At 45.6% G+C, this 26550-nt stretch overlaps 1 protein-coding gene across 1 annotated transcript in view; it reads right to left on the bottom strand.

Annotated features, from left to right (window-relative positions):
- The window catches only part of ACVR2B (activin A receptor type 2B), a 121439-nt gene extending 96719 nt beyond the window's left edge, over window positions 1-24720 (bottom strand). The window contains exon 1 of the mRNA XM_056857432.1: window positions 24669-24720. Coding sequence (XP_056713410.1) covers window positions 24669-24720 — 52 coding nt within the window. The remainder of the gene's footprint in view (window positions 1-24668) is intronic.
- Between the last annotated feature and the right edge of the window lie 1830 nt (window positions 24721-26550).

Genomic DNA, 26550 nt, shown 5'->3' with positions numbered 1-26550 from the left:
CTGATTTCATACAAAGGTCTAAACTGATAGATTCCAAAGCCAGATGGGTTGGATTCTTCTGGTGAATCTTTTAACAGGAAGGGTGGGAATCCTTATGATAAAAGGGCCTTATACACAATGTTGCATATAAACTGTAATACACACAAGACAACTCTGCACCAAGCAAATTAAGCTGCCTGAATAAATTATGCAAATACAACATGCACTGAGCATTTAGCACCTAAGGAAGTACTTCTGAAACAGCCGTATTTATAAGGCAATTAAGAAGCTCTTTTGTTTCTACCCAATCCTGGCCTAACATTCCTTAAGGTAGGAGAAGCTCATATAGGCTTTAAGATACATGAAGCTGCCTTATACTGAATCAGACCCTTGCTCCATCAAAGTCAGTATTGTCTACTCAGACCGGCAGAGGCTCTCCAGGGTCTCAGGCAGAGGTCTTTCCCATCACCTACTTGCCTAGTCCATTTAACTCGAGATGCCGGGGATTGAAGCTGGGACCTTCTGCATGCCAATAAGATGCTCTAACACTGAGCCACAGCCCCTCCTTTAACTATGGTCATTTATGCAAGGTCACTTTTACCTCCTTTAATCCCTGTTTCAGCCAGAATCAGCAGGTAGAATAATGATTTTTGGATCTGCATTGAGGGGCATATTGCTAAACACATCAAAACAAACAATAAGAAATTCTTTAAGTATATTAGGAGTAGCAATGCCACAGTGCTCATGAAAACAGAATACAAAAAGAAGATTGAGGAACTTCTGGACCCTGCTACATACAAAAAACTAAAACGAGATCCAACTTGCAAAATTACCAGGAAAACTAGCATTCTGATCAAGAATTCCACTCTTCATCCCGACACACACAGAAAACTATGCAAGACAGAAGCACAACCACCACGATTATATGGGCTACCTAAAATTCATAAGGATTCCGTCCCACTCCGACCCATCGCGAGCGCCATTGGTTCCCCAACATATGAATTAGCTAGATATTTGACCACCCTCCTACAGGACCACATTGGAAAAACCACTTCCTACATCAAAGATTCAACTCATTTCATCAACAAAATCAGTCCGTTGAGACTCAATTCACAGGATATATTAGTCAGTTTTGATGTTGTATCCCTCTTTACCAAGGTTCCAGTAAAAGACACAATCTCATTGATTAACCAGATTTTTCCAGAAGATATAACAGCCTTATTTCACCATTGTTTGACAATAAGTTATTTCCTATGGGATAAAGAATTTTATGAACAGATTGATGGAGTAGCTATGGGAAGTCCACTCAGTCCAGTAATAGCAAACTTTTACATGGAATATTTTGAAAAGACAGAATTAGAATCGGCACCTTACAAACCTACAGTCTGGTTCAGGTTCGTAGATGATACATTTACTATTTGGAGCCATGGTGAAGAAAAATTAATGGACTTTCTAAACCATCTTAATAATATCCATCCATACATTCAGTTTACCATGGAAAAGGAAAGTGAGGGTAAACTCCCATTTCTTGATACCCTTGTCATCCGTAAAACAAACTTTCAGTTAGGTCACAAGGTCTACTGGAAACCAACTCACACAGATCGCTACTTACACAAAAACTCCAACCACCAGCCCCGACAGAAAAGAGGAATAATCAAAACATTAATGGACCGTGCAAGACGGATCTGTGAACCACAGTTTCTCAAGGAAGAAACTAATCATCTAAATCACGCACTGCTAGCAAACGGCTACTCCAAGAATGAAATCAGAAGGGCCATTAAACCAAACAAAAATCAGAAAACTCAGGAAAAACAGTCTCCCATAGGAAAGGTATTCTTGCCATTTATTAAAGGAGTCACTAATAGGATGGAGAAACTTTTGAAAAAACATAACCTACAAACAGTGTTTAAACCCACCAAGAAAATACAACAGATGCTACGATCAGCAAAAGACAAAAGAGACCCCCTCACCTCTGCAGGAGTATATCGTAGACCTTGCAGCTGTGGACAAGTTTACATCGGGACAACAAAACGCAGCATACAAACAAGGATAAAAGAACATGAAAGATACTGCAGACTTGGCCAACCTGAGAAATCAGCAGTGGCTGAACATGGACTGACACAAACAGGACACAGGGTCTTATTCCAAGACACTGAAAGACTGGACAATTCTACCAACTATTTTGTCAGGTTGCACAGAGAAGCCATTGAAATTCATAAACATCAGCACAACTTTAACAGAAAAGAAGAGAGTTTAAGAATGAATAAGGCTTGGCTTCCTGTCCTGAAAACCTCCAGACTAACAAAGACTACAGTCCACAATAGCCATGCGGATTAGCTTTGGATTTCACACATTAACAGATCCTTCAGGATACAATGGTTCCATATTAACATACCACACCCTCATTAGCACATTATCTTGCTACTTACAGGACAATGATTAGCACATTACCTTTGATACTTTTTGCAGGACAATGATTCAGCTCAAACCCAACCCCTTTCTGACTATATATTACTCTTCCTACACACTTGACACTGAGAGACACTGTCCTTCAGTGTTACTCCTCTGAAGATGCCTGCCACAGCTGCTGGTGAAATGTCAGGAAAGAAAATACCAAGACCACGGTTACACAGCCCGGATAACCTACAAGAACCAAAGAATAGGACCCTTTTCCTAGTTTAATTCTGGCACCTGATCTATGCACTGGATTATGCAATTTTTTTTTCACTGGAAGAAGAACTATAGAAACCCACAAAGCCATTGGTATGCTGTCCTTAAAAACGAGGTCCAATGTATGAAAACCTTGTGTTAGCAAGGAATATAATATTTTTTCCAGATACTTGCAGAGTTGCAGCATTTAATATCAAAGGTCAACTTTGTTAGCAAACTCCAATCTTTGACTCTGACATTGAAACCTGTATCTGGAACGCATCTCTGGAAACCGTGCTATCTCTGGAAACCTTGCTCGTGTCATTTCAACATCACTACGCTTTTTTTAAAAAAACACTGAAAAGATTAGATCCCCTGAACAATCAAATTGTTTGCTTCTTGGCCTCAGCTGTGTACATAAGCCTGTCTACTTTTTAGGACCTCCATAAGATTATGTAAGGTTAGAAGTATTCATTGACGCCACTAGTTTCACCTTTCGGCCTAGTTCGTATATGAAATTTTAAAAAGTGACAACCTCTTACAACACAACAACTTGGAACCTTCTTGGGTTTGCTAGCTCTGGGTTGGGAAATGCCTGGAGATTTGGGGATGGAGCCTGGAGGACAATGGAGTGCGGAGAAGGGAGAAACCTCATTAGGGTCTGATGACATGGAGTCCATCCCCCAAAACAGCCATCAGAGGAACTGACATGCATAGTCTGGAGAGCCGTTGTAATACCAGGCGATCTCCAGGCCCCACCTGGAGGTTGGAAACCATAAACCTGCCCCATGTAGCCTATTCATGTGAGTCAGTAGCAACATTTCCCCCCTGAAACATTGCAATCAGGTCACTGTCTGCAGCTTCAGTCCACACAATAAAAAGTTACCAGAGCCATGTGGAGAACTTCCATTTTGCATGTGTGAACTGCAACTTGGAGCAACCTAAGGTGTGAATGTGCAGATTCAGTAATGCTCCTGTGTGTTAACAAAATGCCACAGCCAGCATGGTGTAGTGGTTAACCTGTTTGCAATCCAATTAAAGCTTCACTTTCCCCAGCTCTTTAGGGCATTCTTGTGGCCCTAAAGAGCCAGGAACCCTTCAAAGCTAGGAAGGGACCGTTTCATGTACACCCACCATAGAGGTGTGGGAGCATGGGTGTGCAAGGGTGAAACAAGGGAGAAAGAGCAGTACACACAAGAAAAGCCACTTTATCCCTGTTTTGTTTCTGCCACTCGGCCTGCTGAGTGGTGGTGGAAAAAGCCGTCCAGTTGCAGCTGACTTACAGTGGCCCCTGGTAGGGTTTTCAAGGCAAGAGAGGTTGGGTGGTGGTTTGCCATTGACTGCCTCCTTGTGGGCTGAGAGAGTTCGGAGAGAACTGTGATTGGCCCAAAGTCACCTAGCAGGATTCATGTGAAGTGGGGAATCGAACCCGGTTCTCCAGATGAGAGTCCGCCGCTCTTAACCACTATAACCACGCTGGTTCTCAGTCCAGCTGAGTAGGTGGCAGGAATCTGGACAGACGTCAACCCATTTTACACCACTCAGATGATGGCTTGTGAGGTGTTTGTGACACACTAGGGGAGGGGGAGAAATAAGAGCGACGGAGTAAATGCTCCCTTTCTTTTCTTTCCCCCCCTCCTTAACTGAATATCTTCACAGAAGGAACGAAAAGGCTGCAATTACTCTGACAGTGTTTCGAAAGCTTGCAGGAATTCGGGGGTTGAAATAAATGGTTTCTTTCTCCTTTAAAAAAAACAACACTCCTGTATCTAGGTTTAAAGTCTGAGCAGAGAACACAGTTGAGATAAAGCAGTTTGAAACATTTTTTTTCCATTTGAACTCTTCCCTGCCACTAGACAGGCAAAAAAAAAAAAAAAAAAAAGACACATATTGGCAGAGCTTAGCCAATAAAATTTGTGATACAGGGAGTGGGAACAGTGCATTTTATTCAGAGTATCTACAAACTCCTACACACAGAATACGACTGCACCATTAAAAAAAAAAAATACACACATAAAGAATGACTTTATGACTGAACAAGGGCTTCAGAAGATAAAATTAGGCATGTTTCCAGTATCACTTTTTTTAAAAAAGATGGGAATACCCAACCCCACAGGTTCCAAGTCATTCCAAAAATCCTGAGTTGAGCCTGTGTCTTTCAAAATGCATTTTCCACCAGACCGATAATCCTTAAATGTGTGCAATTTGAAGCTATTTTGCTGCGTTAGCATAATAAAAGGAAGTTCCATATTCTCCAACTTGATTAATAAGAAAATACGAAAGACCTTTCATTCAAGCAATGAGCAATAAGCTTTTTGTTCATTAAATCCTTTCTTTCTGAAGAATCAAAATCCTATTTTCACCAAGGCTTTGCAACATGAAAATGATTTGAATTTGCTAATCAATTAATTGGCTAAGGGCAGAGCAAGATTTGTCTTTTAAATAGATCAACACCCCCCATTAAAATAAGCTTAGAACATAAGAAAGGGCCTGCTGGATCAGACCAAGGTCCATCAAGTCCAGCAGTCTGTTCACACAGTGGCCCACCAGGTGCCTTTAGGAAGCCACAAACAAGACGACTGCAGCAGCACCATCCTGCCTGTGTTCCAGCGCTTGTGAGGTGGAAGCTTCTCTTTTTCCTTAGCTACAGCAACCAAATACATGACCCAGAGAAGATTTTGCACCATTTTGGATATGTGCTAAAGGTAGAGCTCTAGTGAAAAATTTCTGGGGAAGTGATCCTGTGAAGGTGGAACAGCTAGCATTTCATGTTGGGTCTTCCTCTTTTCCTACTGCCTTCAACTTTTCCTAGCAGTTTCCTTCAGCTACTGCAAAATATGGGGTATGCAACATCATTTGAAATGTGGTGTTAGATGAGAGTTTTATGGATACCAGGGACTGCCAAAAAGACAAATAAGTGGGTTCTAGATCAACGGAAGTTGGTTTCAGGTAACCGGCTCAAGGTTGACTCAGCCTTCCATCCTTCCGAGGTCAGTAAAATGAGTACCCAGCTTGCTGGGGGTAAAGGGAAGATGACTGGGGAAGGCACTGGCAAACCACCCCGTAAACAAAGTCTGCCTTGGAAACATCGGGATGTGATGTCACCCCATGGGTCAGGAATGACCTGGTGCTTGCACAGGGGACCTTTACCTTTTTTAGATCAAATGAAGCCTGAATTCTCCCTAGAAGCCAAAACAATTAAACTGAGGCTATTGTACTTTGGTCACATTATAAGAAGACGAGAATCAGTGGGAAAGACAATCATGCTAGGAAAAAATGAAGGCAGGAGGAAAAGAGGAAGACCCAAGATGAGATGGGTTGACTCAATAAAGGAAACCTCGGCCCTCAGTTTGCAAGACCTGAGAAAGGCCGTTAAGGATGGGTCATTTTGGAGGACATTGATTCATAGTGTTGTCATAAGTTGGAAGCAACCTGACAGTACATAAAGCACACATCATACCTCCTGCCAGCTGAATTTCAAGTGTCAGCTTTTCCATCTCCTGCCACTGACTTTACAGGCCCTCTGCTGAGTAACACACAGTGCCCTGGCCTGCTCTAACTGTAACAATGAACACATGAAGCTGGCTTATACTGAATCAGACCTTTGGTCCATCAAAGTCAGTATTGTCTACTCAGACTGGCAGTGGCTCTCCAGGGTCTCAGGCAGAGATCTTTCACATCACCTACTTGCCTGGTCCCTTTGACTGGAGATGCTGGGGATTGAACCTGGGACCTTCTGCATGCCAAGCAGATGCTCTATCACTGAGCCAAGGCCTTTGCCCTCCGCTGCACCTGGGACATCTAGCATGGCTTCCTCCATGGATCCTCCTAAAGAGTTTTCAGCACAGAGCCAGATGTTCCTCAAGGCATCCCTGACACAGAAACTGTTCCTGTGAATGAGCAAATGCACGGTGCAATCTGAGCTGGACATTACAAACATGGCTTAGGAAAGTTGCCCTGTGGAAACCTCTTGCCAGATACTGCACAGACTGACCCATAACTGCATTTCAGAGGGCTTAAATAATCTGGGGGGTGGGTGGGATGTCTTGCCATCACACAGCGAAGTTTGGAAACCCCAAACAAGATGGTGTAGAGCCCTGGTGCATGATACTAAAAACCTAACAGCTAGACAGAACCCAGTTTAGATGTTCAAGCTAAAATCTTATACATGATTACTAGGAAGCAAGGCCCGTTGAATTCACTGGCTTTTTGCTTCTGACTAAATCTGTTTAGGATTTGATTACTGGAAGACCCAAGTATCCAAGCAGAGGATAAACGGAATAGAATCCTCAACAGGGGTTGCTATGAAATAACACTTTTGTTTAATTATTAAGAGCCGAGTAGGCAAACATTAGATCCCGATGGACAGAGAACAGCTGTTCGCTCGAACAGAAAGTCATTCATGTTCCATTCTTGGAACCCTGAAATACTATCAACAATAACTGTAAAACGACTCTAGTGCAGCTTAGAGTTTTCAACTGGCTTTCATATTTAGAAGAGCTATTTTTAGCTAACTTTGGTTTGTCAAACTGCAGCTTTGAAGAGTTTTACACTTCGGTTAACGCTGGAAGACATCAAGAAATAAATAAGCCAAGGGATCTCTCTCTTTTCTTTTCTTAAAAAAAGTTTGTATGAACAGTTCGTCTGTCTCTCTCGACTTTATCCTTTCATCATCAATTCATTCAGAAGCGGTTTTGATCCCCGTTCAGTGCCACATGCTTGCAAAGGTAGATTTCAGAAAAAGATGATGATCACATCTAACCCCTAATCACATTTACCTTTGCCTTTCACCGTAGCAAACTCTTACATTATTATCATCAATACGGAGTTTGCATAATTGACTCTGGATGCTTTACCTCCTCTGAATAAAAAGGCTTTTTGTTTCACTCAGCAAGTATTTCGGTTTAGCTGCACTTTTATCAGTCCACATTCCAAAATCTCTTCACCTGAGAACTGTGGCGGGGTTTTAAATCTAAAATGATATATTGTAATAACTGGCTAGCTGTCAGCTTCCAAACAGAAACTATAATATGATTTTGCACCACTTAAGGATAATGCTGCAACTTTGGTAAACTTCCCCCCAAAATGGGAGCTCCGTAACTGCAAAATTCTCACAGTATACTGTTGGTATTCTCATACACTGTACTAGCGACTCTGTGATGTCCATGTAAGTCCACATTTTCTCTCTATGAAACACACACAATCAATAACAAGAGGCTATTTCAGAGATTATGTGTGTGTAAAGGGAAGTCTAGTCACAGCTGACTCCTGCCACTGACTTTACAGGACCTCTGCTGAGTAACACACAGTGCCCTGGCCTGCTCTAACTGTAACAATGAACACATGAAGCTGGCTTATACTGAATCAGACCTTTGGTCCATCAAAGTCAGTATTGTCTACTCAGATCGGCAGCAGATCTCCAGGGTCTCAGGCAGAGGTCTTTCACATCACCTCCTTGCCTAGTCCCTTTAACTGGAGATGCTGGGATTGAACCTGGGACCTTCTGCATGCCAAGCAGATGCTCTACCACTGAGCCATGGCCCCTCCCCAGGCAAATTGCCAATAACCATAATACGGAGCTCCAATGTAACAAATGGTAAGGCCCTTCCCCAAGATGCGGCTTCTCACACTCACTGACCCCATTTACACAGAAGAACCTGACCCCGCCTCTCTCCAAATGGATACTGACTGTCACATTGCCTCCCAAACCAGATTCTCCTCCAGCAGCCCCTACCTCTAACTGGTGAAGACCCCCCACCCACCCACCCCTTCTGGGGCCAGCTCCTGCCTCTCCTCTTATAGGGGGCACAATTTCAGACTCTGACCTAGAATCGTAGAATTGGAAGGGACCACCAGGGTCCTATAGCCCAACACCCCGGACAATGCAGGAAATTCACAACTACCCCCCCACATCCAGTGACCCCTACTCTATGCCCAGAACATGGCTAACCCCCCCAGGACCTCCTGCACTTCCTATACAAGCTCCTCGACCTTCCCAACCCACCCCTCCCAGTTGCTCCGATATTGACTCCCTATTTCCAGGACAGCAAGGAGGGGACCCAAATCCAGCCACCCCACCCGACCCCCTGCCCCAGGGGGCAGCTCCCACCCTAGCGAGGCCTGGTCCCCACCCCAACCCCTCCCGCTGAAGCAGACCCTTCCCGCCTCCCCCTTTCCTCTCCCACCTGCAAACTCCACCTGCAAACGACACCCCCACAAAACCCAGACTCCGCAAACCGAGGCCAATCCCCCCCCCCGCGAGCCACTTGAGCCACCGCTCTCCACTCGCCCAGCCGCCCACCAACATCAAAGGCCAGCGGCAGCCCCCGCCCCCAGTTTGTATGCTTAGTTATTCACTCCTGCCTATTTAATTATATTTGCACCTGAAACCCTGGTTTCACAATACAGGACTTCTTTAGGTGTCAGCCTAACCCCACCCCCACCACCCATTAGAACTTTGATTGAGTTTTCAGCATCATCCTTCAACACTACCTAGCAAAATACTGAACAGATTGCCAGCAACATTAAAATAAGGGGTGGGGGAATAAAACAGGGGTCTTGTGGCACCTTAGAAACTAACAAAATTTAATTGCAGCGTGAATTTTCATGGACTGCAGCCCACTTCTTCAGATGCTGTGAGTGGATCTGATGGCATGTGCTCTGTTATTGGGGGGGGGGGTTGGGGATACATTTCTATGCCTCCTCTCTGAGGAACCTGCCTCTAGAAGGCTACCCCTTCCAGAACTATTAACGATAAAGTATATGAATCTTATTTTCCAGCCCCATTTGCCCCTTTATTACCTGGCTAACCCACCTACTTCACTTCTTCCCCACACTCTTTATTGTACCACTGTTTTTGATCTACCTCAGTTATTATACCCAAAATGTAATACAAGAATGTGATAAAAGGTTGCTCCTATAAACAGCCTTATAGCCAGTCTAGCTGCTGACCCTTATGTATCCAAATGGTCCCAATTCATAGAAAGGAAAATCAGCTCGCTTGGTATTGATATAGGGACGTTGCTAACTTCCAGGGAAGTCTATATTCTTCGGACAATTACAGGGAGAATCTGGGACATGGAATTGCAGGGAATAATTGCCTGAGCGAACAGGATCTGTTCACCTACTTTTTTTGGCCTTTCCAAAAAAAACAATGGCCGAATATTTTTCCAATTTAGTCCATCCCTCCCAGCGCAGAGCCTTTATGCTGGCCAGACTAAATACATTCCCATCAACTATGGTTTCTGGTAGATATAGAGGTATTCCCCGGAATAAAAGACTATGCAGCTGTCATTTGAAAGAACCAGAATCAGTAGAGCATATTTTCTTATACTGCCCCTTGAATCATAAACAACGGTTAGAACTAATTAACCCTCACCTTATGTCTTTAAAAGACTCATCATGTAATGGCATCAAATTTTTACTAGCAGATAGGATACCTTCTGTTTCCGAACATGTGACAGAATTCCTGGCGATTGTTATCAAAAACAAAATAAAGGGTAAAGAAGCAAATAAATAATAAAACCAACTGAGGCAATCTATAGATTCTGGGAAAGAATACATAAATGGGTGCTGGTGACAGCTGTGCTGGACATTAAGTCTTGGTTTTTTACTTGTCGCTCAGGAGAACGCATTATTACAGCATTTAATGCCGACGAGTTCTAAATTGATGGTCATGTTTTAGTTATACTATTGAATTGTGAGTATGGAATATGGAGATTTATGTATTTTTGTTACTACTATTTTTATTATCATGCCATTAAAGGTGACTGAAACTGATAAAAGGTTGCCATAGGGTTTCCCCATCATAGAGCTTGCACTGGTTGCAACTCTCTATCAAGGAGAGGCTGTAGCTCAGTGGTAGTGCATCTGCTTGCCATGCAGAAGGTTCTAGGTTCAATCCCTGGCATCTCCAGTTAAAAGGATCAGGTACTGGGTGATTTCAGCCAAAGACCCTGGAGAACCTCTGCCTCTCAGAGTAGAGAATACTAACCTCTACGGACCAATGGTCTGATTTAGCATAAGGCAGCTTTATGTGTATCCACTATTTAGCAAACCCAGATTTACTGCTCTGAACATGAGGTTCTGTAATCTCATGCGTGAGCACACACACAACCGAATGTCATTTGACAATCCCACTGCTAGAAACGTTGCACATTTTGTGTGTCTCACTTCATTTTCTGCCCTTCCTGCTTAAGAATGACAATGGAAGAGGAAGCAACTCAAGGCAAAAATAGGGAGATCAAAGACATGTCCGTCAGCAGGAAGTGACGTCAGCAGGAATGAACCCTGCCCACCAGAAACAGAACACTCTATCATGTAAACAGCCAAAGGTCATTCTTGAACCATTTTTTCCCTGGGAGCAAGAGACTGAGAGTCATAACCTCTGCTACAACTAGCTGTGCAAATTAATTTGTGAGATGTTTGCCCGCCATCTTGTTCAGGTTACATGTGAATCCGCCCTTCTTAACCTGCTATATAAATACTTATCTCACTTAAACACACTTGAATCATCACAGGATCCATTGAGGTTGTAGTAAAGTGCTGTTATTCTGTCTTCTTTAAAATAGGGTGGAATAAGGATAAGGTCTATCATACTTCATACACCCAACAACAACAAAAAGACACCTCACAATCCCCATCATCCTGTTTCTTTCTAGCAACAACTGAGATGTTTTCATCCCTCCGTAATGAAATGAATTAAAAAAAACAACAACACCTTGCAGAACCAGATCTAGTATCATTTGGTCTAGTACCCTGTGTCCAGCATTGGTCAGCCACATTCTTACATGTAATTCACAATCAGCCATGCAGGCAACAAGTCTGTTCTCAGCATCTGGTTCTCTCAAAAGCTTTCACATCTCCTTGTCAACAGATTTCTTGACACTCACCAAACTTCTACAATAGTTTGAGAGCCAGAACTCGCCTTGGCAGAAAGCTTGCTGATTTTCCTTAACCAAAATCTTTCACTGTATAAGGTTAATATTTCTAGCCCTCTCTACTGTTTTACCTGGGACAGAAGTCGGGATGATGCTCTGCAATCCCAGCCCTCCCCCTTTAAACCTCCTAGTCTGGTTGATTTTAGTGATGAATTTACAGATTTTTGTGAGAAGATATAACAATTTCACATCTGAAGCATTTAAGAACATAAGAACATAAGAAAAAGCCATGCTGGATCAGACCAAGGCCCATCAAGTCCAGCAGTCTGTTCATACAGTGGCCAACCAGGTGCCTCTAGGAAGCCCACAAACAAGACGACTGCAGCAGCACCATCCTGCATGTGTTCCACAGCACCTCATATAACAGGCATGCTCCTCCGATGCTGGAGAGAATAGGGATGCATTATGACTAGAATCCATTTTGACTATATGCAATGGATAGCCCTCTCCTCTGTGAACATGTCCACTCCCCTCTTAAAGCCTTCCAAGCTAGCAGCCCTCACCTCACCCTGGGGCAGAGAGCTCCACAATTTAACTATTTAATAAAGGCTGAGGCACATTCAGGCTCCGATGCCTCCAGTTAAAAGAGGAATTGATAAGCTCTCCGCTCCGCAGCAGGGACACCAAAATGAATTTATGCCAACACAACATTTGAACTGGCAACTTTTTGGTTTGCAGACCATGACTTAAGATATTACACGCAGATATACATATGCTCGCTTACGCATACAGCTACAGAATTCCCAGCTGTGTCCTAGCTCAGAAATCTTAGCTTTAGATCAGAATGTGGTGATCGAAAACTGCCATCAAGTCACAGCCAACTCATGGCAACCCCTTGCAGGGTTTTCAAGGCAAGAGACGAACGGAGGTGGCTTTCCATCGCCTCCCTCTGCGCAGCAACCCTGGACTTCCTTGGTGGTCTCCCATCCAAGTACTAACCAGGGCCGACCCTGCTTAGCCTGGGCCGTCCAGGTCAGGGGGACCAGAGCATGGCATCGGGCTTTTGCAGAACTCCCGTTGGAGGCAAAGGTTAAATTTATTCTGGGATATGGAGATCAAAGCTCTGTGAGAAAACATTCCAGCATGGTGAGCAGGAAGCCCAACGAGAAAGGAGATGCTGAAACAGAGCCCATGCCGAATGCTTGGCGCATTTGATTATAGAATGTCCAAAGGTGGCAACCTGTCCTGATACCAACACCGCGGCATCTTTGCAACTTTAATAATGCAGTATTAAGTTTCTTTATTCGAGAAGTGCCTTCGACATCATCCGTGTTAGTGCTTCGCTGCCCTAGCTATCAATAAAAGATATCAGTAACAAGCAGAGCGGAGGGGAAAAGAAGCACTGCATATACACCCTTCTCTCTCCTTCCAGCTCACCACTCTCCTGAACAGGAATTAAAAGATTCTGATTATTCTTCTTAACACCCATGAATGCATAACGTGTATGGTAGTTATGGACACCACACTTTGCTCTAGGAAGAAAATGCAACTCTGCTTGTTTCCTCTCCTTCTGCTTCCATTATATTTTTAAAAAAAAAAACGAGCTACAATTTACATTGCTTCATAAGCATCGTGGATCAAAACCCAAAGCGGGCACTAAAGAGTAAACAAAGGTGCAAAAGACGGTTGGATCAGCGAAGAGGCATTGAGGAAATAATTTTTAAAGCTCTCACCTCTCAGCATAGCCAGTGGAAAGCCTAGGAGGACCGTGACGTAAATCCCAGGAGATCAGAAGAAGAGCACATCTTTTGTATGCAGAAGGTTCCAGGCTTTATTCCCCAGCAACTCGGGTTACAAGATTCCAAGCAGAAAGGCTAGGAAAGACCACGGAGGCCTTGGGAAACGGCTGCTGAATAGAGCAAGCATTAACGGGCTTGCTAGACAAAAAGGTCTGGCTCAGAATAAGGCAGCTTCATATTTTATTCCCCAGCAAATAAAAGTTCTCGCCCCCTCCAAAGGCGCACACTGCTATTGTCTTTGTAGGTAAAAGGTAATGGTAGTTCCCCTGTACAAGCACCAGGCCATTACTGACCCATGGGGTGACATCACATCACAACATTTACCAGGCACACTATGTTTTCAGGGTGGTTTGCCACTGCCTTCCCGTCGTCTACACTACGCTACACCAGTGTGGTGTTGTGGTTAAGAGCAGTGGTATGGAGAGGTGGAGTCTGATCTGGAGAACCAGGTTTGATTCCCCACTCCTCAACATGAGCAGCAGACTTTAATCTGGTGAACTGGATTGGTTTCCCCACTCCTACACATGAAGCCAGCTGGGTGAACTTGGGCTAGTCACACTCTCTCAGCCCCACCTACCTCACAGGGTGTCTGTTGTGGCGAGGGGGAGGGAAGGTGATTGTAAGCCGGTTTTATTCTTCCTGAAGTGGTAGAGGAAGTTGGAATATAAAAACCAACTCTTCTTCTTTACCCCCAGCAAGCCAGGTGTCTTTGCAGAGAGGTGCAAAAATAAGTTCTTCCTTGTAGTCATTTCAGAACATCGATTTTTTTTTTTAACCTAAGCTTGAAACAACCCTGATCTGGATGGCCTAGGCTAGCCTGATCTTGTAAGATCTCAGAAGCTAAGTAGGTTCAGTCCTGGTGAATATTTGGATGGGCGACCAGGGCTGCTTGCGCAGAAGCAGGCAATGGCAAAACCACCTCTGTTCATCTCTTGCCTTGAAAACCCGACACAGTCACCGTAAGTCAGCTATGACTTAATGGAACTTTCCACTGCCAAGTTTTTGAAGCAAGGACTCTGTGCCCCAGTCGGGAGAGTGCGTAAGTCACATGTTCAGTCCCTGATGCCTCCAGTTAAAACAGGAATCGATAAGATCTCTGCTCCCCATGAGGGTGTATAGAGTTAAACCACTGGTCTTTCTCATCCCTACGACAACTCTGTGTGTGTCCTAGACCTATTAATCTTGTACACAATTTTTAGCAGAAGTACTGACCTAGAAGCATTCAAAGATACTGGAGCAATCTGACCAAAACTGCAAAAATGCAGCTCTTGAAATAACAACACAAACAAACACACACAAGAACATAAATACAATTTTAAAAACTGAGTTATTTAGCCAGCTACCTCATGCTTCATTCATAACCAAGGAAAGGCCGCTCCAGGTCACAGATGAACTTGGTTCAAACATTAAATCACGGTTTGGTACTACATTAACGTGCTCTGGGCTCCCACAATTTTTCCTCCTTCTCCTGAATGCTACAAGACAGTGTGGTATAAGTTAGGTTCAGACTGACCAGAAAGAGGCAGGCTCAGATCCACACTGCCATGAAGTTCTCCATTTGACCATGGGCTAGTCACTTTGTTTTTATTTCTTCAGCACTTGTTAAAATCCTGCCATTCTTCCAATGTACTCCCCCTCTTCTACAATTGCAAACTACAGTTTGCTGGCTTACATGTCATAGTTAACTATCACTGCTGAAAAACATTAAGTAACTAATTCATTTGCAGTGCCCAACTGCACCAAGAATTCCAGGAAGAGATTGCGGGTTCAAAGAGATCCCCAAGGCTTCGGCCATTTATGCATGGGAGTTTTACCTGAGGTTCATTGCTGGCTGGATCCACACTTTCCTGTTGGGAATCTATGCACCAGCAGTCTCCAAGCTCAAATCAAGTCCCTTTAAATGATGCTTTGCAATTGGCTAACTTGTAGTGCTTACTATGAGAGAAAATTCCCCACAAACCCAATTGCCACATAAAAAAGCATTTTAAGAACAACAACATAAAAAAATGGAGCAACCTGAAAGGAGGGGGGGAGAGAAATCCAAGCCTTGGTTTTAAAAAGATTTTCTTCTGCTCAGAAAGAGCTCCCAGGAAGTATTTCCATCCCCGCCTCTGGACATGCTGCTTTTTAATTGACTGTGAGCGAAACCAAGCTTGCATGCCCCGCACTTTGCCTTAAGCACAGGGATTTCACCCGGGCTTTGCTCAGGGAAGATGGAAGAATCAGGTTAACAGAGGAATAGGAAGACCTGGACATTGCGAGTGCTGGCAGCAAGGTCATCTCTAATGGATGGAAAACTCATCCATAACTCCAATGAACAACCGAGCCAGACCGGGGGCAAACGTGAGTGAAAGTACCCATGCATAAACGACCTTTCTTTTCACACTGGGTTCACACCATCTGATCAGACCCACCATCTCGTACAAACAGGATGCATACTTAATTTCCCAGTTTTCTGGTTTACATTAAGCTCATTCACAAATCATGAGAGTCTAACCTGAATTTCAACCACAGACACTCTTTAACTTTTTGCAGAGAACATTTAATATATAGGATTATGGTTTATAACAAATCTGGATGTCATTACAGTATTCATTTGCCTTGTAAGAAAACGGCTAGCATGTTTTCAACAATTTCTCCTCCTCCTGTTTGTCCCAAGAGAACTAAAATCAGACTCGCCAACCCGCAAGGAAGAGGTGGTACACGTGATGATCAGGAGCATCTGAAAGTAACTTTCCCGTTTATATGACCGCACCCTATCATTGTTTGAGTGGGAATAATAAACGGGTCTGTCATGGCTGATTGCAAGGCAGACATCACGCTGCATTCCAGAAGCACAGAGGAAGCACAAAAGCAAACGCGAAGTTAAAAACTCCTCTAACACCACAGAAGATCAACAGGCTGGGTTAATATGACACACATCCGTAAAGACGATTACAGCATTACAGGTGGTTCTATTTTATTAGGCTGGGGGTGACTTAGGATTGTACTGTTACTGGATGTTTTCAATTATGTATTGTAAGCTGCCTTGAGCCATGCGGCAAGGTGGGGTATAACTGTTTTAAGAATTAAAATTAAATACATCAATATGAGTAGTGGACGTTTGCAAAGAAAGCACTCGGATGAATGGCTGATTCACATGAGCAGAGTCAGCACCAGAACTAAGACTGGGAAAACCACAACATGATTTGCTGATTCCTGGAAGAGGCATTACAATCTTGTGAGAACTTGTTGTTACATTTGAAAAGACAAAACTATCTATTAGAAGCTGGCCACTAGAAGATCTCTGGCACCTGTTCTTAGTTACTAAGCACAGAACTTCCTACTTCCAGCAATTCTTTATGAAGAACCATTATCAAGTTTTTTTTGGGGGGGGGAACCCAAGTAGTTCAAAAGATCCCAGGTAGCAGGGCTCAGAAAAACCCATCTGCTGGAGTCTCTGCCCAATAAAGTAAACCCAAAGGGCGGGGGGGTGAAGAGACTACTAGGCTATGGACCAAGGTTCTGACTCCATGTAAGGCAGTTTCACATGTTTAGTTGTAGGCATGGTACATCCAGTTAGCTATGATGTTAAAAACCAAAGATAAAGCACTAATAAACAACATCTAATATTGCACAGTCTATTTAATTTCCAACATCAGACAGAGGTGGAGGGGGGAGATGAAGGAGATAATGCATCTACTGAAAGCAAAGATTACCGTCCTTCCCCCAACCCTATTTTCCCTTGCCTTTTCCCCTCAACTCCCTCCATAAGGTGTTGTTAGGCAGAAAATGACAGACAGGCTGTAGCAGAAACGCCAAAAAATTCTCTCTCAAGCTCACAACTGCTTCTTGTAGCTGACCAAGAACTTTAAACACATCATTCATTCAGCTACAGGCTTTTGAAGTGGGCTCCCCCAAACAAGATTTAAAAAACAACAACACTCTGTGTGTGAAGTATAACAAAAAAAAATACAAAACACAAAATCAGCAGTGTCTTTGTCATGTGTAAAACAGTTCTATAATTCTAGGAGAAGGGGTTTGTAAAGATAAACCCAGTTGAAAGATCAAAGGATTTGTTTACATGAATTTCTTTTCAATCCACCAGTCCCACAGGAGGGTTTGCTTTTCACCTGAGTAAGAATTCCAGTGTGCTTGTCTAAGGCCTGTACTTGCAGAATGCAATGTAGGCTGTGGGAAACAGCGTATCCTTCACAAACCACAACCCTGGAATAAATCGTGATTAAGGATCACATCGGAATAAGGTTAAACTGGAGTATGGTAAACCTGCTTCACACCCAAATTAATATGGGAGCCACATGGTTAAAGGAAGCAGAGAGAAATGTATATCACAGAACAGAAAGTCTAGGGGGAAGGTAAAATGCAGTCCCATGATCAACTAATAACCATGAGTAAGTGACCTGGTACATCTATATCAGCAATGAATAGTGATCAAGTGTATTTTTTACAGAAGGAACAATTTTAACTAAATCTTATCCCTCAAATGCTAGTTTTCAGAAGGTAGGTTTTTCTTTTTAAAAACAATCTGAATGAATTGTGCATTGAAAAATATAATACCCCAAATGCATTCCAAAGTGACACAGCCAAGGATAACTTTTTAGCTTACAGCAAGCTATTTGTCTCCCAAGTTTGCATTGTAACCACCAGCAAACATTTATTTTCTCACTACTGACCCTAACTCCCTGGCACATGAATTGTCATATGCATACCCTGTTACTATCGACTTTAAGAAGAACAAAAGATCACAGGAATTCTTTCTACATCAGTACCATCATAACTCAAAAGATCATTCGTAGGATATTTCTTCAAACTGGAAGGTTACATAGATAATTTCATTCCAGTGTCAGCCCTGTAGCTGACGAAGTGATCTCTTGACTATGAACGAGTGTACCAGAATAAACAGACTGCTCTTTAAAGTGCCACAGAACTCTGTTATACACACCCTGACATGTTTATATGAACCAACCCCCGACAAACTGCTGTGCTTGAAATGGGAATGGCCCTTAATTTCTGAATAAATCACAGAGGGTACTTGCAACATTTCTTGGTTTTTTGTTTGCTGCAAGGACAGTCCAGCTTTCCCCCCTGTTTAGATGTACATTTGATAGGGACCTGCTACTTGACCTAATCCTTTTCGGATGGATGAAGGAAGAGATCCAAAAAAACAATATGCAAACAGAGGAGATGCTCATTCAATATTTTTTAGGACAGAGTGTGGGAAGCTCTTGCGTTTTGTCATGTAGACCACCTACCAATGTGAAACAGACAAATATGGTTTCCGGCATTTCTTCCTACTTGCCTCCACACTAGCTGGGGCAGGCGGGAGGACCAGAATTTATGGTGGGTCAGTGTGGCAATGGGACACTTTTTGAGAACAAGAGGAAGAGAGGGAGAACTCCCTGACCACCAGGACCACTTGCCATCTACACTCCGCACAGCTTCCACTGCACTCCAAATTCCCTGCTTAAGAAAGCAGCCACATATAGGGATTACGGTAATCAGAACATAACACGGCTTTCTGAAGTACACAGTTAAATAAAAGTTAGAGAAGGTAGAGCTCTGCAGATTTTTTCTGTTAACTCCTGGAAGTGAAACACAGGAATTGATCTTCATACATTTCCAAACCTAGTTCATAAATGTATTTATTTGCCCTTGGGAAAATTTCAGGGTTTTTTCCCCAGCTTCAGTTTCCGCCTAAGCTTTAAAATGGTGACGCATCTCAAAATGCAACAGATGTTTAAACATCATTCTGGCTGGATCCAAAAACAGCAAATGCAACTACGTACATGTTATCTCTCTGACATACATACTGTGAGAGCCAGTGTAGTGGTTAAAAGTGGTGGTTTGGAGTGGTGGACTCTAATCTGGAGAACCGGGTTCGATTCCCCACTCCTCCACATGAGCAGCGGAGGCTAATCTGGTGAAGTGGATTTGTTTTCCCACTCCTCCCCATGAAGCCAGCTGGGTGACCTTGGAGTAGTCACAGCTCTCTTAGAGCTCTCTCAGCCCCACCTACCTCACAGGGTGTCTGTTGTGAGGAGAGGAAAGGAAGGCGATTGTAAGCCAGTTTGATTCTTCCTTATGCGGTAAAGAAAGTAGTCATATAAAAACCAACTCTCCTTCTCTTTGTAAATGCAGATGTTCCTTATAGGTGTAACTACTGATAGTCCTACCCTCTTTGAATTATGTTTTAAAGGCACCTGAGCCTTATATGTCTATTATGAACATTATCATATTTGTTTATATCATGCGTTTCTTCCATCATGGATCTTGGGAATGCCATGCATGTAGTTGCCAGGAGGTTGCCCACTCCAGCACTAAGGAGACCTGGAAACTCCTAGTTTCAACAAGGTTGTCTGGGGAGTGGCTGTGGCTCAGTGGAAGAGCATCTGTTTGGCATACAGAAGGTTCCAGGTTCAATCCCCAGCAGAAGGCCCCAGGTTCAATCCCCAGCATCTCCAGTAAGGACCAGTGATATGAAAGACCTCTGCCTGAGACACCCTGGAGAGCTGCTACCGGTCAGAGTAGACAATACTGACTTTGATGGACCAAGGGACTGATTCAGTATAAGGCAGCTTCATGTGTTCATCTGTACATCCTCCTGTGAAGCCCTGAGTCCCAGATTAGGTATACAACATGTTCTAAATCTAAACTGCAGCACAATCCTGACCATTTTTGCTCAGATGTTTGAGGTCAATACGGCTTATTCCTTAAGCATATATGTTTAGTAGCACCTTAAAGACTAACAAAATTTCTGGCAGGGGATGAGCTTTCGTCAGCCACATCTCACTTCTTCAGATACAGCTAGAGTGTGAGTCCATCTATCTTTAAGTAGAGTCTCTACTTGAGGACAGATGGAATCACATTCTAGCTGTATCTGAAGAAGTGAGCTGTGGCTCACGAAAGCTCACACCCTGCCAGAAATTTTGTTAGTCTTTAAGGTGCTACTGGACTCATGCTCTTTTCAACTGCTCGTGACAGACTAACACGGCTCCCCATCGTGATCTATCTCAAATATGCTTAGGATTTTGGTATGCCCGAACACCCTTTTTACCGTAAGCATTCCTACCAGTCATGAGTACTGATATTTAGAGTGGCGTAATCTTTATCTAATAATAGATCTTTGTTAATAAGATCCTGGACACTAGTTCAAGAGTTTTGTGTTTTTAAAGACCAGCACCATTAACCTTGGCACAAGCACTTCATTGTGTTTAATTAGCAGGCTAATGAATCTGGTCTCATTCCTTTCCTCAACCACAAGAGGATAAATGCAGAGCTCTGGGAAAAAGTCGACTTATCTCTTTGGAATTCAATTCATTGCTGTAAAACGCTTACAAAAAAGGGGGGATGAAGCATAACTTTTGCATTGCTTCACCAAGATGTGCCTTGTACAACAGCAATCCTTTCGATATTAAAAAAAACAAAAAACACGACAACACAATAAAAAATGAGAACGATTCCTGAACATTTGGGCTGCAGGAAATTTGTAAACAAAACAATAGAAATGAACATAATGTTTTCATCAACAAATCTTCACACTCCAAAAATGAAAGTACACAACAGAATTCTTTCTCTCTCTCAAAGCAATAGTCTGTTTTTATTTCAACTACCAACAGCCAAAGTACCACTAGAAATCATCCACACACGTGCAACTAAGGTCAGGCTGTTTTTTTAAAGCCTCTCTTTCGCACAGCGCTAAAAACTCTTATATACAACACACACACACAAAGCCTTCTGATTATCACCACTGACAGATGCCTATCAGTACCTTATAGCATTATTGCATTTTCCTAACTGAATGTTTCAAGGGAGCGTCAAGAAGGGTACCTTGCAAACCAAATATAACAAAAACCACATTGGGAAACACAGCTGTGGACATTCATAAAAGCAGATGTGAAACACAGCCCCTTCTTGTTTGCTCTGAAGTGATTGTCTATCCTCAGAGGATTCTCATAATTCACGTGACCTATGCGTGCTTTCTTTTCTTAAAAATTAAATTTCAAAAAAAGTCAATATAAGCATTCCAGTCTTATGGAGCATATGAGCAACCTGCAGGGGTGATTTCTAACAAGCAACTTTCAATTTGATTTCAAAACGTGAGCATGATTGCGCATTTAATAAAAACCAGGTTACAATAATTAAAAAGGGAAGGTCTTTTTATCTATGGGCAGGCTGTAAGGCTGGAGGCTTAAAAAAAAAGAATGCCATGGGGGGGGGGGGGAGAAGTGGCTACAAATAGCTTCTTTATACAAACCCTACTTCCACAAGTGGAACAGTTTGTGATTATAGGTGTACCGAATTTCATGACCGGTGGTGCTAAACACAAACACACACAGGAACCCCTGGCGTTGTCCTATCCTCCTCCTTCCAAAAATGCCCCATTTTGCAGAGGACTCTCAATAGGATCACTCAAAAAACCCTTACAAGAGACAAAGATCTATGCAAATACACCATCAGGTTAGACAACTGCTTGGTTGCTTTGATCAGTACCACATATTAAGGGTTTTTTAAAAAAATTTTTTAAAAAAGGCAGGCATCCTCCCTTTCCAACTTTCAGCTCAACTGAACAGGAAGGGGGGAAATAGCATTGTTTACAATACAAAAGAAGGGAGAAAGGGAGAAGGCAATGTGACAGTGAATATATAATGGGTACCCTGAACAAAGAAACATCAACCAAGCAGCATCAGTAGCAGCAAGCAAAGACGCCGCCACCGATGCCGCCAAAGCCTTCTGTTTTGCTGGTACTTTCAACCCCTCCCCAGGATTTCAGAGAAGATTCCAAAGCAGACCTAGAAAGATGGGGAGACATTAGTTGTCTTTTTATTTTATTTTTTGAGGGGGGGTCTAAAAAGGGAAATGGTTTAACAGGGAAGGAAGAGGATAAAGAGACAAGGCTATTTCAGTGTGGAATCTGTATCATGGAAAAGGAAGCAGGGGCTTTCCCCCCTGCCCCTCCTCCAGTTATCACTGCCTATATATAATTAAAATGCAACATTCCCCCCCCCAAAAAAAAAAGAAAGTTAAGAAAGGAATGCACACTACCTAGTGTGCATTGAGAAAAAGGGCCCCTGCAAAAAACCTCTTCTGCTGCTGTCATCTTATTCTACAAGATGCATCCGCACACATTAACCACCCCCCAGCCAAAAATATTTTCTCTTCTCCCCCTACTTGGTAATGGATACTGCGTGACCGGTGAGATCCAAGAAGGGTTACTCTAAACAAGAGCGCCTGCGTGAGAGACTGTATTGTGTTGTGGGGCTTTTTTTTTTAGGGGGGGGAAAGAGAAATTAGGAGACTGGGTTGCTGCCCCACCAGCAAGATTCCTTTTCTTTCTTTCTTCCTCACACCACAAGCCCCAGTATCAAAAGCCTGAAGGGGGAGAGGTTATACTATGGGGCTGGAGACCAGCGTGCAGCTCCCGTGGGGGATCTAGCAAATCAATCACTCCACGCCATGCTATGGGGCCGGGCCCTTACGTCAGGGCCTGTTGTTGTTATTCCGCGGCCACGACCACGGGATTGGTGTTGTGCTTGTGTGCGTGTTGCGTTGGGGTCTACCAGCCGCAGCTCTCCAATCCCCCCAAGGACGAGATTGCTCCCTCCTTCTCCCAAGACCCCTCCCCCCCCCAAGTCATCAAAACAAGGAGGTGGGGGGAAAAGCCGCCAACAACAAAAGCTAGCACACAATGCCGAGCCCGGGCTGGCTGATCCATAGGAGAAAGGCAGGACGCGCAATGCTCCCCCCCACCCAGCTCCAAGCCCACCACCCTCTCCTCCTCCTTGCTCCGGGGAGGGAAAAGCAGATTTGCAGGGGATCAATGCGGTGGCAGGATTTCCATAACAAGAGAGATTGGGGGCTCTGGACAAAAGTTCCAGCCCTGGGCTGAAACATCCTTTGCGCGGTGCTACAATATGCATCCCTTTTCTCCCCTCCGCCCCGTATATATAACGGGGTCTCTCCTCTCTCCCTCTTGGAGGGGGGGGGATTAAAAGCCAGACACCGTCCGAGCCGTCTCGAATGTAAATGAAGCGGCACCCCCGAACCAAAGCCTTATAGTAATGTTTTTATGCCCTCAACAGTAACGAAATCCAAATGCAACTCTTTTAAGGGGAAGCCACTTTGTAGCGGGGGCTTTGCCAGAAACTCTTCCGACTTCTTCGTCCATTTGTTTACCACGTGCAACTTCCATGGTGCATTGCTTAGTTGTTGGGGGGGGGGGGGAGAGAAGGCTTTAAAAATAACAATTAAACGAGAAAGATGAGAAGAGGGAAAGTTTTTAAAGGGCGCACAAAGGCCGGGAATAGTCTCACTCTCCCCCCACCCCACCCCCAAATAGCCGACAATTTTTAACCCTTGGTGTGCTGTAATGAGTTGCAGGGGAGCGGTCCCCACACATGGTTGCAATCCACAAAAGCCATGCCGTCGGAGCACGACTGGTTTAAAAGAAAACAAACCTGGTGGAAGCAAAAAAAAGTCGAGGTTGTGTTTTTTTTTTAAAGAAAAACAAAACTGTTGGAAATGAAAGGACACAGGGAAAGAGGCGGGTTTTAATCGTGTGGCCCCGCCTTAGGCGCACAACCGCAAAATAATGCTTTTCAAAATAATTTTTTTTAAAAAAAAGTTGCATACAAGATCTACACCGAAAGGGGCTTCCAAAGCAATCGCGGAGGGAGGCTTTTCGAGTCTAGGTTTCTGGCACCCCCAAGGAAAAGGTAACCTTCCAGGGGGAGAGTAAATCCCAGGCCTCGGCTGACCATGTGGTTCCATCCTGAGCGATGGTTCTCACCCCGGGCAGAAAACACATGGCCGCTCGAGACGAAGGGGGGGGGAAGCCTCCTCACGTTTTCCTCCGGGCTCAAAAAATAATAATAATAATAAATTTTAAAAAATGCCTCTTTCCAAAACCGATCTCCTCTTTTGTTTTCCAACCGCACGCCTCCCTCCCCGGCCAGACCCGGAGCATTGCGAGCACACACAAAGCAAGCAAAGACCCCATTGCGGAGCCGCTCCGCTTTCCCAAGAGCCCCCCCCCCCAAATAAAAACCTTCCGGGGCTGCAACGAAAAACAACACGGCGAAGGGGGCCAGAAAGCAGCGCCGCCAACGCCACCGCGGCGCACAAAGTGGTGTTGTTTTGCTCTCTCTTCCCCACTTGGAGGGGGGGGGGGCAAAGCGAACCGAATTAACTCCTTCTGTTTCCAAGCAGTTCGGGCGCTTTCAAGGTTTCCTTTCTTCGGGCTGGGAGCCGGCGGGATCCCCGGCCGTCGCGCTTTCCAGCAGCAATAAACGCACATGCTATGGGAAAAAAAATATATACAAAACAACCGCGGAGAACTTTCTCTCCCCCCCCCCCGTTTACTTACGAGCACAGAAAGTCCCCCAGAGGAAGGCGAAAGTTAGCCAGGGCACCAGCATATTCCTTTTTGTCCTCGTGTCTCTTGTTGACCGTACCCCCAGCGAGAGCGTGGGGGGGGGGGAAGGAGGAGGGAGGAATGAATGGGATCGAGGAGCGAAACCCAGCAACCCGTGGCAAGGTCCCTCTCGAAACGCGCGCACGGCTCGGAGGAGAAATCCTTCCCAGGTCCCCGGTAGTAGATCCAAGTCTTCCAGAGAGCGAGGCGAGAGAGAGAAAGAGGGGTGTGTGTGTGTGTGTGTGTTTTTAAATCCTCCGGGCAGGTGACTCTCCCGCGGCCCGGCTCCGGGGCGCAGGCTCGCCGCTCCAGCCGCGGCCCCCGGCAGGGGAGCGCCAGCCCCCGGCTCCCTCGCCCGGGCCCTTCCCAAAGCCCGCCTTCCCTCCCGCGGCAGCCGGGAGAAGGACGAGGCGGCGAAGGCGAGGGTCCGCGCGGCATAAAGACCCCCCCCCTCACGCCGGGGCTGTCGGGGGGGTTGGAGAGGGAGGAGGAACCGGCGCTTTGTCTGGCTTCAATTCAAGCGCCCGGACTCCGGCGCGCCCCCCTCAGAGGCAGGCAGGCAGGCAGGCAGGGGCGCAAAGTTTGCCAGGCGAAGCCAGCTCGGAGCCCCCGAGGGAGAAGCGGCGGCGGAGGCGGGCGGAGGAGACGGTGGGGCTGCTGCTGGTGGTGGTGGTGGTGGTGGTGGTGGGGCGGGAGGGGCGGCCGGGCAGGGCGCGGGGGGCTGGCGGGCGGCGAGGTCGGCAATGAGGCATGGCGCGCTGGCCGGGGCGCTGGGGGAAAGGGCTGGGGGCGCGCCGAGCGCCAGGAGGAGGGGGCCGAGGAGGAGGAGGAGGAGGGGGCGGAGAGGCCGGGTCTGCAGTTGCCATGTACACACGCCCCCGCGCGCGCGCACCGCCCGCGCCCCCCTCCCCAAACCAGAGGACGCCAGGGACCCGAGCGGCGTCCAATATGGCTCCTCGAAGGGGGACCCTCGGGAGAGGGGGGGGGGGAGCAGGGGAAGAGCGCCGCGTAAACATATCGGGAGAGGTAGGTCTGTGTGTGTACACACGAGAGAGAGAGCCAATGGAGGAACCCCGGATGTTTGGTACAAAGAGAGAAAGGCGGGGAGGGGGGGTGGGAATGGAGGAGGAGGAGGGGGGAATGGGGCGGGGCCGGGGGAAGGGGCTTCCGAGGAGAGCTGGCCGGGGAGTGGAGGGAGGCGGCTGCCCGTCAAAGGCGCGCGAGGGGAGGGGGCGGGAGTCCGGAGAGAAACAGGCGAGAGGGCAGGGAGAGGAGTCCGGCCGGGAGCGCGCGCCGGAGAGGAAGGCTGGGGCTCGAGAGCTTGTCGCTTTCCCCCCCCTCCTCCTCCTCCTCCTTCCCCGGGCAGCCGCGTGCTCGTGCCGGTGCGCTGCTGCGCGGAAGCAAGCCTGGGGTGCGCTTGGCCCCCTGCTCTCCTGGGTGCCGTTCGCGCGTTTGGGTGTCTTCACACTGGCGTGGCCGGGGATGCCAGGGGGGGCGGGAGGAGCCGTCCGGGGGCGGTGGGGAGGCTGCTCTCGAGGGATCTTTGCTCCGAGCCTGCAGGGAAGTTCTTCACAGGGAGGCCTGGGCCGTGGAGTTTGCGCTGGGGCTGTGGGGAAGCGTGCCCCGCGCACCTTGGGGAACATCCCGTGCGCAGCTACCTAGGGTGGCCCCAAATCCCGTATCCTCACAACAGGCCTTTCGGATGCGCAGGAAATGAGCCCGGTTGTTGCACAGCATCCAGCAGTCGCCTCGCAATGGCATTTTCGCTGCACTTAAGCCTCAGTTAGAAGTGGGCACATGAGGCTGCCTTCTACTGAATCAGACCCTCGGTCCA

The sequence above is a fragment of the Euleptes europaea genome, chromosome 11 (assembly GCF_029931775.1).
Source record: "Euleptes europaea isolate rEulEur1 chromosome 11, rEulEur1.hap1, whole genome shotgun sequence".
In the NCBI taxonomy this organism is placed as follows: domain Eukaryota; kingdom Metazoa; phylum Chordata; class Lepidosauria; order Squamata; family Sphaerodactylidae; genus Euleptes; species Euleptes europaea.
The sequence above is the reverse complement of the archived record's forward strand: the minus strand, read 5'-3'. Positions and strand labels throughout refer to the sequence as shown.